This window comes from Pholis gunnellus, assembly GCF_910591455.1.
Source record: "Pholis gunnellus genome assembly, chromosome: 6".
Lineage (NCBI taxonomy): Eukaryota > Metazoa > Chordata > Actinopteri > Perciformes > Pholidae > Pholis > Pholis gunnellus.
In genome coordinates, this window is record NC_136532.1 from 3,784,811 (window position 1) to 3,797,860 (window position 13,050).

The 13,050-nt window shown below is 43.7% G+C and overlaps 1 protein-coding gene across 1 annotated transcript; it reads left to right on the forward strand.

The window, feature by feature from the left end:
• Positions 1 to 336: 336 nt before the first annotated feature.
• Positions 337 to 10,773, forward strand: nelfb (negative elongation factor complex member B). The gene is made up of 13 exons (XM_079160542.1): positions 337 to 547; positions 3,421 to 3,581; positions 3,661 to 3,760; positions 5,933 to 6,163; positions 6,256 to 6,441; positions 6,550 to 6,662; positions 6,743 to 6,845; positions 7,749 to 7,844; positions 7,934 to 8,076; positions 8,285 to 8,391; positions 8,562 to 8,703; positions 8,896 to 9,004; positions 10,312 to 10,773. Exons 1-13 carry the CDS (start codon positions 446 to 448, stop codon positions 10,468 to 10,470), a joined length of 1,752 nt encoding a protein of 583 aa, XP_079016668.1. The 5' UTR covers positions 337 to 445; the 3' UTR covers positions 10,471 to 10,773.
• The last annotated feature ends 2,277 nt before the right edge of the window (positions 10,774 to 13,050 follow it).

A 13,050-nucleotide genomic window follows, 5' to 3' on the forward strand; every position in this document is an offset into this window, starting at 1 on the left:
ATTTTTTTCTCCTGGGTCTCAGGAGAATGGATATTCTGCAAAAGAACTCAAGTGAGAGTTATCAAGTATTATTTAAATATCATAGATTCATTAATATTATTAAGAAACTATGAGCCCGTTGTTTTGTTTTGTTCTTTTCTTTGAAGTTTAATTTGTATATAAGTACTAGACATCCTGATCCACACTCCATACCAGTTGGTGGCGGTAATGCACCAATTCATTGTTTGCCAACCGCCAATAAACCTAAAAACAGAAGTAAGAATAAGATCCGCCGCTGGTGTTTCTGGCGGACTGTTTACACAGTTACAACACCGGAAGTTTCCTTTGAAAGAGAGCGTGATGTGTTGGAGTCTTGTGTAGCAAGCGGAGTCTCTTCGGCTAAAAATCCACACGGTAGAATATTTAAGCCCCGCGCAAATCTTGAAATTGATGATAAAGGAGCAGAATGTTCGCGGGGCTGCCTGAGCTGGGGATCTCCAACGGAGAGGACCTGAAAGAGACGCTCACCAACTGCACGGAGCCGCTGAAAGCCATCGACCAGTTCCAGGTAACGGTAACAGGGTTCTCCAGGACCACGCTGTGTGGTCATGTCGTAACGTTACATTTCCAATAACGTTACCAGTTAGATGTCTGAGAGGACTAATGTTAACTCTATATTTCGGAATAGTCGTTCATGCTTTTATCTTGTAGAAAGCCTCTTTACTCATAGGTGCTCTTCAGTTTAGTGGATGGAGAACAACACGCTCCTCTGAGAGATCCTCCGAGCAACAGTTGAATAAGAAGAAAATAAATCAGAAGTCATTGGTCAAATAAACTAGAAGCTTAGATTTAAACAGGAACTTCCTGTTCAAGAGCTTCACAATAAAAGCAGGCTGGAACGAGCTGAAATTAACTTAAGAAAAGCTTTTCTTCAGACTTAACAATACAAACAGAAGGTTAGTCTAGGGTTAGTACTGTTGGAAGTTCCGATTAACTAATCACAGTTTAAACTTCTCAATCAAGACTCACTCAATATTTAGAGCCCGCAGCGGTGCATCAGTAGTGGAGATGGAGCAGTGTACCGATCCCGCGCAATGCCCCTGCTGTTTCTTATATCGTTTCCTAACGGCAGGTTCCGTTTGACATCGATATGCTACTAGTCGGGGATCGAACCGCCGACCCTCTGATTGTATATTCTATCAGTGGTAGAGCAGGGTGGTCCTTCAGTCAAAGGATCGGCTGTTCGATCCCCGGCTCCGCTAGTCGATGTTCCTGCCGGGTATGAATAGTTGGATAGTTCTGATGAGACCTTGCATGGCAGTCCCTGTCATCAGTGTATGAATGGGTGAATGATGATATATAGTGTTAAAGCTGTTTGAGTGGTCAGAAGACTAGAAACCATATGGTCCCTTTTTATATGCCAAATTATTCTAAGCCATTTCCATGGTGTGTCAAATGTCTTAAGTTGTGTTGTCTAGTTCAGTGATTGTCAACTGGTGTCGGGCCTTTGACTGAAAAAAAAGAAGAAAATCGTGTGATTTTATTTTGAAGGGGATTTTTTATGCACAGTAGTAACAGTATTTGGCGTTAATGCCTTGTAATGCTAATAGACCATTTCACAGTATAGAAGAACACCCACAAAGTTTGTTTTCATGCTAATTGAGCGAAACGCAAGTACGACACCGACTACATGAGACTACATGAGATATGGATCTTCTTACATTGAGGGCAAAAACCTCAGTGTGTTTTGTGCAGCGAGGTTCTGGCACAAGAAAGCATGAAGCCTTCAAACCTGAAGCGGCATTTGGAAACAAAACACCCTTCTCTCAAAGATAAACCTGTTGAGTACTTTCAAAGACGACTTAAAGACCTGAGGACATCACACAAGTGTCTCACTTACCTGCAGCCGTGGACGTGTTGGATCAATCCGCAGCGGATAAACTGGAAACTGACACTATAAGTAGACGAATTGAAGACATGTCGGATGACATCAAACAGACCACAGCTCGAATTAACCTCTTCCACTCCCCCCCTATTTTGGAGCAACAACGCCTAAAATGACGTACCAAAATTAAAATGGCTGTATCTTCTGAACCACTCTGACTATATGCATCAATGAGGTCTTGCCAGAAAGAAAACCCCCTAAAGTTCCTTGTGAAAGTGTCTGTAGACCTGTAGGTCATACAGAAACAGAGCAGTGGGCCTTTGAAGTCAGAAAAATTGAAGATTTTTGTCCGCCTAAAATAAAAAAGTATCTTTCAGTATAAATAACTGCCGTTGCCTCTGAATCTGTACCGGTAAAGGACAGTATAGGGCTGTAACTACACTATCAGTAAACACTTGCTTCAAATGTTAAGAAGATTGGACAAAGTATGACCATTCTACAGTGTTCCTTTCCATGAAGAGATCCAGGCGGAGCGCTAAAGGATATTTGGAGACGCAAATGGACACATGATAACCAAATGATATTCTGACATACTAAAGGTGTTTTTTCCTTTACATTTTGCTATTATATTATTTCCCTTTTATTTTTAGCCATTGCAAAAACTAAGTATATATGGTCGAAGACGTGGTATGTAAGTAGCAGACTTGCTGTGCGTAATAGCCATGACCGAGCGCACGGCAGAGTATGCGGGTAGCTTCGTTACGCGAGACTGTATACACCCCCAGGAAAGCTCAATGTGCACATGCAATACATCGTTCGAAAGCCTGAAGTCTCCTCTAGACGAAGGGCTTGACAAGCCTAAACGTATCGCTAGCTGTTACTCATGAAGTGCAGTCAAACAAAAACGGAGCAAATCCACGTTTTCAGGGCAGGTAAAGATAGCTCGGTCTCCTGGCTTTAATACATTACTGTCAGTGAACACACAATGCTGAGCCAGATGCTAACATAGTGCAGTATTGAAACCCGGCATCATTGTGATCGCCAAAGTAATTTTTAGACACACACACACCATAATGAAGCATCAGAAAAGGGCCGTACATGTAAAGTGAAAATTATGATTATGTAGGTTGACGGCTTATATTAGAAAACTATTAGGTTTGTACTATAAGTAAGAACGGGAGGGTTTAAGAGGTTTTAAGGCAAGTGGTCATTTTGCATTACAAATGGACGAATAAACAGACATCACAAACAAAGCAGTTTACGTGAAACGTGTGAGACGGGGACTGACAGGAACTACTACGGCTGCAGAGGACATTTTCAGCTCAGGTTCAAACAGCACCATCTTTTCATTAAATACATTTGAGATGTTGAAAATTTGGGTCGTGGCTTGTCATTAAGGGGTGATGGTGGGTCTCGCAGCCAGACCAGTTGAGAACCACTGGTCTAGTAGATATCAGCCATTGTAAATAAGCAAGGAAACCTTTATTCAGCTGGCTCTGACCAGCCACAATTACAACTAATCCCTGATGAGTCTTTAATGCGTTACATGACTGCAGATGGAAAATGGCATCCTGCTGCCAACCCTCCAGTCTGCTCTTCCCTTCCTTGATCTACATGGAACCCCTCGGCTGGAGTTCCACCAGTCCGTCTTTGACGAGCTTCGGGAAAAGCTGATGGAGCGAGTCGCCACCATTGCAGAGGGCAAGGACGAGGACAGGTGTGTCATTGAACTCTGAACTTTGAGTAATGTTTTGAAGGAGCCAGCTTGGATGCTATTATGCTCTGTTTTCTTACAGATATGGGAAGCTTGAGGAGCTGCTGGAGAAGAGCTTTCCCCTTGTCAAAATGCCGTCCATTCAGCCAGTGGTAATGCAGGTGCTGAAGCATCTACCCAAGGTAAGTGTCTTCAGGGCCATTGCTTTCCTGTTAAAGACTAAAAATAGCAATATATCCCAAGGTGTGAGCAGTATTGACATTTAATCAGCATTGCTGGGGCCACGGGTTCAGTGTATTGTACTGTGTATTGCAGCATTAATAACGTGTATTACAGTCACAGAGTACAGTACGTTTAGAATATGTGATACCCCATTCAGACTGACTGGATGCAGGTCTAACCTGGAGCGGGTTGCACCAACTGGTCTTCACTAAGCCTGGTCCTAACTGCTAAGTCGGTCTTTGTTAACGTTGTTTGCACTAGCCTTACTACTCCCGGTTTTAGCCATACACTTTCACGTGACTGCCCACGCAGCGATGGCTGTTCCCTAGCAACTTGCTAATGTGTAGAGTTCCAGCCGGCTAAGTTTAAGACCGGGCGTACGTCCTGCAGGTGCAAACGGCCACTGGTGGTTCTCTGAACGGGGCAGTGAGCGTGAGGTTGCTTTGGTGACCAGGGTCCATGTTAACAGTGTTCTATCTACGACGTTAACGGCGTTCTGTCTACGACGTTAACGGCGTTCTATCTACGACGTTGACAGCGTTCTATCTACGACGTTGACGGCGTTCTATCTACGACGTTGACGGCGTTCTGTCTACGACGTTAACGGCATTCTATCTACGACGTTGACAGCGTTCTGTCTACGACGTTAACGGCGTTCTATCTACGACGTTGACGGCGTTCTGTCTACGACGTTAACGGCGTTCTATCTACGACGTTGACGGCGTTCTATCTACGACGTTGACGGCGTTCTGTCTACGACGTTAACGGCATTCTATCTACGACGTTGACAGCGTTCTGTCTACGACGTTAACGGCGTTCTATCTACGACGTTGACGGCGTTCTGTCTACGACGTTAACGGCGTTCTATCTACGACGTTGACGGCGTTCTGTCTACGACGTTAACGGCATTCTATCTACGACGTTGACGGCGTTCTGTCTACGACGTTAACGGCGTTCTATCTACGACGTTGACGGCGTTCTATCTACGACGTTGACGGCGTTCTGTCTACGACGTTAACGGCATTCTGTCTACGACGTTAACGGCGTTTTATCTACGACGTTAACAGCGTTCTATCTACGACGTTAACAGCGTTCTATCTACGACGTTAACAGCGTTTTATCTACGACGTTAACAGCGTTTTATCTACGACGTTAACAGCGTTTTATCTACGACGTTAACAGCGTTTTATCTACGACGTTAACAGCGTTCTATCTACGACGTTAACAGCGTTTTATCTACGACGTTAACAGCATTCTATCTACGACGTTAACAGCGTTTTATCTACGACGTTAACAGCGTTTTATCTACGACGTTAACAGCGTTTTATCTACGACGTTAACAGCGTTCTGTCTACGACGTTAACAGCGTTTTGTCTACGACGTTAACAGCGTTCTGTCTACGATGTTAACAGCGTTTTGTCTACGACGTTAACAGCGTTCTATCTACGACGTTAACAGCGTTCTATCTATAACGTTGACAGTGTTAGAGGCCCTTTATTCATCCCAGGAAAGTCCCAAATAGCCCATGCTATAAGGAATAGTAATCAACATCAACTATTATTAGGAGGTCGATAGACATTAATCGATATATATCATTATTTTATATGTGGATATAATTCAGTGTATTTATTTATTCATTTGTCTATGATTCATATTGTTAATTCATCATGAGCAAATTTGTTTTTATGCGATATTGCTGTAATTTATTAAATGTGATTATTGTACATTTTGTAGCCGTTTTCATTTCAAGACAGGAAAATCTCTAAAGTTTTAGTCCTCATCTCTCATTAGACAATAATAGCAAAGTACAATTTAAGTAAATAACTAGCACAAGTTTGAGTAATTGTATGTGTAAAATACAGTGCTCTCCACCACATCACCAAACAACAAATGGGAATGCGTTTTGGAAGAATGCTGTCCGTCCCGCCGCCCAGCGTGGAACAACACACGTACATTGATTTGTAACCCATCTGTATCTTGTCATGAACGGCATTGACTATATTCTGACCCTCTGGGAACCTTGAATATCCGGAACAAATTTTATTAGGTATAAAACAATTTGTTGAGCCAAAATCTTCAAATTGGCTTTGCAGAAGTGCCCCTTAATCATCATTGCATGCTCCCTCCTGCAGGTGCCAGAGAAGAAACTGAAGATGGTGATGGCTGACAAGGAACTGTACAAGGTGTGTGCGGTGGAGGTGAAGAGGCAGATCTGGCAGGACAACCAGGCTCTGTTTGGGGATGAAGTGTCACCTCTCCTAAAGCAGTACATTGTGGAGAAGGAAGCCGCTCTGTTCAGCAGCGACCTCTCCATCCTGCACAATTTCTTCAGCCCCTCTCCCAAAATGCGACGCCAAGGCGAGGTAAGTCAGTCATCAGAATAGATGTCTCTTAAACACGAGGCACGAATCTCTGTGTAAAGAGATGGCGCTGTTAAGCTTCCCTGATGTTCTAGGTGGTCCTAAAGCTGACACAGATGATTGGAAAGAACGTGAAGTTGTACGACATGGTGCTGCAGTTTTTAAGAACGCTCTTCCTGCGAACGCGAAATGTCCACTACTGCACGCTGAGAGCAGAGCTGCTGATGTCTCTTCACGACCTGGATATCAGTGAGATCTGCTCTGTGGACCCCTGCCATAAGGTGAGGATCACTTTAGGACACCATCAGACCACTGAAGAGCCCCAAACCCTGTGTTTTCTGTGTTCTAGCATTCTTTCTCCTCTGTGTCTCTGTTGTGTGCTGTGACAGTTCACTTGGTGTTTAGACGCCTGCATCCGTGAGAAGTTTGTGGACGGCAAGCGAGCCAGAGAGCTGCAAGGTTTCCTGGATGGAGTGAAGAAAGGACAAGAGCAAGTCCTCGGGTAACAGATGAGGGGAAGGGTTATAAACAGAGCTGTTCATCTCTGATGAATGGTTGAATTTATCTTTCTGTGCGTTCCAGGGACCTGTCCATGATCCTGTGTGACCCGTTTGCATGTAACACCCTGGTTCTGAGTATCATGAGGAACCTGCAAGAACTGCTGAGTCAGGACGCTTTACCCAGGGTGAGCATACTGTGCACGAGGACACTTAAAGGGGACATTGGTATTATTCAACCTAGCCCAGGGGTCGGCAACCCGCGGCTCCGGAGCCGCATGCGGCTCTTCGGCCCGTCTGCTGCGGCTCCCTGAGGCTACATCCACATTAATACGTTTAATACGAGTTTTAACAAAACAAAAACCCGGACTGTGTGCTGTCTGCACCACTTGTCATTTATGTACAAGCAGAGCCCGCCCCCTTTGCTTTTCCCTGACAGCTCGCTTCTGTCAGAGCGAATGGGTGAGAACCCCTCTATACCAACGCAGCAGTCAGGGATCTCTGGGTGTAACCAAGTCTCGGTGAAAAGCATGATACAGGACTCACGGTACTCAAAGCATACCCTTGTCAGGAGTCTTGAGTTCGTCCATCTTATTCCTCAGCGACCTTACGTTACTCAGAATCATAGATGGCAGGGGTGGTCGATTGCCTCTTCTGCGCAGCCGTTGTCGTACGCCTCCTCTCCGGCCTCTTTTCCACAATCGCTGCCGACGTGGAGCTCTAATGTCTTCCGGCACATTTTTCCCTCGTGTAAGATAGCGCCTGGTTTCTACTTGCCCAAGCCGGTATAGCCTTGCAGGTGGTGTAAAGTTTGCACAGGAGCAGTAACGCCACCAGAAAAAAATCCCCAAACAGACGCCATCATATAGTCCTTCGTCTTGATCATACGAATTGAACTTAGGGCAAACCGATCGTTCACAAAAAGCCGAACAAACAGCAGCACAGGTAGGTGTATCCGTGTCACCTGCATAGCACCCGAATTCTAAAAGGCAGAGAGTTTCTCCACCACAGTTACTTGTGTTTTCACTGTAGAGTTCACACACACACAGCCCTTTGTAAGTTGTTCTGTTGTATCTGTTGTTTTTGAACAGGACAGTCCAGACCTGATGCTGCTGCTGAGGATGCTGTCACTGGGTCAAGGGGCGTGGGACATGATTGACAGCCAGGTCTTTAAAGAGCCTCGTTTGGTACGTAGAGTGTGTTCACCTCCGGCGTATATATGTGCTGCATCGCTTCATAAACTCATAAATGGATCTTTCTGTGTGCCTGCTGTCAGGACTTGGAGGTGGTGACCCGCTTCCTGCCCGCCATGATGTCGGTGGTTGTTGATGATCACACCTTCACTGCAGAACACAAGCTCCCCAGTGAGGAGAAGAGCTCGTCGTCCTACCCCACCACCCTGCCGGATGCCTTCAGCAGGTAAAAGACCTGCAGGAGGAGAGAGAGGAGGGCAGTCCCCCTTCACCATGTTGGGGTCAGAGGTCAATGGACGAGCGACCTGTGATGTGCTCCAGTACATGTTTGTTTATGATCATTACTGCTGTACGATAGGACACTATGTCATGTGTGCAGCGTTTTGTGATAAATAATGAAGAACGCCTCAGTGAGAAGTGTTGCTGTCCTTCAGGTACCTGCAGGAGAACAGAGTGGCCTGTGAAATGGGCCTCTACTACGTCCTCCACATTGCCAAGCTGAGGAACAAGAACGCCTTACAGAGGTTACTACCTGCCCTGGGTGAGTATCGCTCACAACCTGAACGGCTCTGACACAGTGTGGGTTCGCAGTTTGACCCCTTGAGCAGGCAGTAAATGACACCACTACGGTCAGCAGTAAAGAGACTGTGTGGGATCTACGTGTCTTGTCAAAATATGAGTTGTGTGTCTGCCCCCCCCCCCCCCCCCCAGTGGAGACCTACAATGACATGGCCTTTGGTGACATCTTCCTGCACCTGCTGACCGGACACCTCACCCTGCTGTCTGACGAGTTTGGGTCAGAAGACTTTTGTTCAGTAGTTTTCGATGGCTTCCTTCTTACTTCTTTTTCCAGGTGAGCCGATAGTGTGACTGACTGTGGGCATGCAGGTCGACACACACACACACACACACACACACACACACACACAGCATTGGACAGCAGACTGGTCCCGTCCCTTCCACATTATTCGTGTTTCATACGTTTGACTCAAACGCCTCCGCCATGTCTCGTGACCGGTTTTGTTTCTGTCTAAATATTTTCCAGTAAAGAGAACGTCCACAGACACGCCCTGCGGATGGTGCTGCATCTACATCACAAAGTGCTGCCATCGTGCCTGGAAACCTTGATGAAAACTCTCGAACCTCCAAAACAGGTTGGCTTCATTTCTACATTCAGAGTGATGGGTAGAGTGCTTTATAACATACCTCGTATACATCAAGCAACCGGGAGTTCTGGTAGAGCCCTCCTACAATGAAGGGGAAAGTTCAAGTATGATGTATAATGATTCGATGACAGCTAAATATGTGGTGGTAAATGACACTAATATTAAAATTCATTCTAAGCCAGCGGTTTCTTGTCTATAACAGAACTTCCCAGCGACTAAAATAACGAGCTACCAGGTCAATTGTGCAGCGTCCATTAGAAATGCTTGTTGTTGCACCGACTGATTTGAATATTACATTTTAGAAACTTGTTTTAATGTAAGTAATTAACTGGGTGAGTAAATATTCACCTGTAGAGTCGTCAACATGTCATTGAACTAAACGTCTCTTTAAAGGACGTTTTCTCTGATGATTAATCTCCACTTCAGTTCTCTTACATCCAACTTTACACTTTCATTCCTCTCTGTGTTCACACATCTTTCAGAGACTCATTTATACTACATTTTATTACTAAAAACATGTCGTCGTTGTTCTGTTTATGGAGTGACACAAAGACATCCTCTCTGTAAAGACCTCTGACTCTACGATGTTCACAGAAGAATTTAGAATTTGGCGTTATGTGGCAATGTTCACATTTCTGTTATCTATACAAATACGTACACATTGAATATGATCTCATCTACATATTCAAACATAAAATCTCTATAGTTGTCTCATTATGTTACTTTACATGTTTACCTTATTCACCTGTAGATTAACAAAGATACTTAACATTATTGATACATATCATAAAAATGACATAATATAATCAGTGTGTCCCCTTACATGAGAAGCCCATTCCTACATGTGTCCACTGACTCCACCAGAGAGAAGACCTGGACAACTGAAGGATGTTTTTATTGAAGTTGAATGCTTCTTTTGATGACACTGCCTCACTGTGGATAGATGTGCATGCTCTCTATGATCAGGACCGCTGTAAGCTACAGGACGCAGCGATAGTTCCTCCTCTTGCTGTCGTCTTGATAAGCGGTCTATCTTGAAACTCTGATACCTAACATCAAATGACATCATGCTTACAGGAAACAGTATGTCCCCAGAAACGTCCCAAACACCAGCTTAAGTTCAGCCAATTTCAGACATCCACACATAGGATCTCAGACCATCTATCCACGTCGTCATTTCAATAAGTTTCACATTGCCGCTTTAAAACAGAGCAGTTGTGTGAACGAGAGCAAGTGTTTAATGTATTGTATGAACTGACATTGTGTGATGCTGTGTGTGTGTGTGGTGATCACAGAGCAGCGAGCCAGTGAAGGAGCTTTACACTCAGCTAACGGAGAAGCTGGACGCCCAGAAGAAGAGCCCTCCACCACCAGATGAAGCTCCATCCCTGGACCTGGGGCTGCATCCAGTGACTGTCCCCACTACTGCCTCCACCCCAACCACACCTCTCTGAGGCCCAGCAGAACACCAAGAGGGACTGAGAGTATCAGTGACTGATTGTAAATACAGCCACCAGTTGGCTCATATTTTTCAAAATGACTAGATATTTTACATTATGCTTTGAGCTGTGATTTTTTTCATGGAGGTTTGTTCTCTTTAGATGTTTGTCTCTGAGAGGCTCTTCCAGCTCTGACATCTGTTTTTCTAAACTTTGTTCTTGCATTATTGGCAGAATATACATTCTCTTCATATGTAATTCTGTGTGTGAATTGTGTCCGTTGTGCAACAAACCTGTAAATAAATGATTATTTAGAAATACAAAGTGGTGTCATTGTGTTCCAGCCAAAGTGACGGGATGCAGTACGTCTCACTGCAACGCTTCTGTACAGATTTAGTCACTCGATGAGAAACACTCGACAATGTCCGGTTTCTATAGACCTTCAATGGTTAACTCCCCAGTAGCCACACATGTAGGCAGTGTGTCTTACTGGGCTCCACATACTGAAGACCACTTTAAATGAATATTATGCAACCAGTGTCCATAGATGAGGTTTTAAAACCTGCCACATTAAGTTATGGTCTGTATGAACAGTATATATATAAATGACAGGAAACCTCACTTTAGTTGTGGTAATAAATAAACAAATCATGGAACAAGTCAACAGGATGAACATTTATTTTTGAATGAAAACTGCTGGTTTGAACCAGAACTGTGTGTAGTTGCAGGATATCGACTCATTAAACTACACACAGCCTACTGTAGTCTTCTGACCATTCAAAGCGCTTTAACACGATGTTCAGTGAGAGAGGTCAGTGCTTAGGACATTTATTGGAGCTGGGCCAAACTGAAAAGATTTACTGCATATTTTTCAACATCCAGTGACCTAAACCTTGAGAAGTCTGGTGTCTGTAGTCCATTAGGTAATCCATGGCAGCTACTGCACAGTGTGTAGTGGGAACAAGAAACAGTTGCTGGCTCTCCACCACCACCATTAAATAATTGAGGGGGAATCTTTTGGAAGAATGCTGCTCATCCTCCACACTTCTAGAATCGCTCATCAATAAAATATTTGAATTTGCCATTCACAGTGCTTTACAGATGACTGACAGGCTGACAATACTCTTAATTGACTGAAGTTTTTTACTTATTTTTTAAGATTGATTTTTAAGGACATTACCATTCAAATGAATATAGCAGCATAGTCAGAGCGGGGGCCATTTCTATGTGTATATTGGAGCCGTTGTAGCGGTCTAACTTTCATATAGACGACAAGTAGCAGAAAAAAATTGCAGTAACAACTAAAACAAGCGGTGGAGTTGTAACTTTACAGACTGTAGAGAGCAGGAGTAGATTAGTCAAATTTAGCAACCCACCGCTTCATCCACACACGGGTCGCAGTGTAGGAAAGCAAATCGCTTATTTTCTGTAACCAATGTAGCATTAAAGCATCGTGGGATTTGCCAGTTAGCTAACTCAATTCCCTAACAATATATAGAACCTATATATACAGTATAGTTACACAGTGATATTCTTTGAATGGATATTGGATTGAATTATATGTACAGTACAAGCGTCTGTGTTGTTGATTATACAGGTACATACATACATACAGCACCCGTGTTGGTACATTCAGGGTAACCTGCAAGGGTACGTACTACGTACCCTCTACCTTATGGGGGCAAATATGTACCCCTGGGGACAATAATGGACCTAAAAGCTCTTGGGCGATAAAACGTACCATTAGATATGTACACATTTGGCCTTTAGAGGGAAGATCCCCAGTGATAAGCACATTTGTAGCTACTCAGTAGAACATGATAAACTGTAAAAAAAAAACGTTTTATCACATTTATTGGCTGAAACATTGCACATTTAATCAGACATTTCAGTCATATGGCAATATCATATTCAAATGAATATAGACACATCACAGCACTCACATAAGGCTGTTTCCCAGGCGTCATCATTCAGAACAGTTCAGACTGTTTTGAGTGACTTTGTGAGTCTCTATATGGCTCTGTGGTGAACACCTGCTCCCGGGTTAAATAGCCACCCAAATCCTTATTAGATAACATTCCTTTTGATTTTATCATGATTTAGTTATTTCAATAATCATTTAAGCTCCTTTTGTGCAGCAATAACATTTTTATCTTGATCAGATCTGATGGTTTTTACAGTACCTCTACGACATAGAAATCTGCGTATTGCATTGATGCAGGAGTTAGTGTCCAAACTACTTGCCACCTAACGATGGATTTTGGGTTAGTAAGGCATGTGGAAATTTGACCTTTCTTAGAATTGGTCCACCTTGCTTTATTTCAAAAAGGTCCAAAATAGTCCACGCCAACTGAAGTGAAAACTGACAAATCTGGCATCACACAGTCCTATTGAAGATTTTTGCTCTCCTACTTTAGACTACATTCGTCTGCAGAAAACAGTTTCTGATGTTCTTTAGTGCTAAAGAGTTTGCATCTTTTATTAAAACGTCATTCTGTACACATGACATCTATCACACTTCTGTCCATCCTGATAGAGGATCCTCCTCTGTTGCTCTCTAAGGTCTCTTCCTCTTTTCTCCTGTTGAGGGTTTTT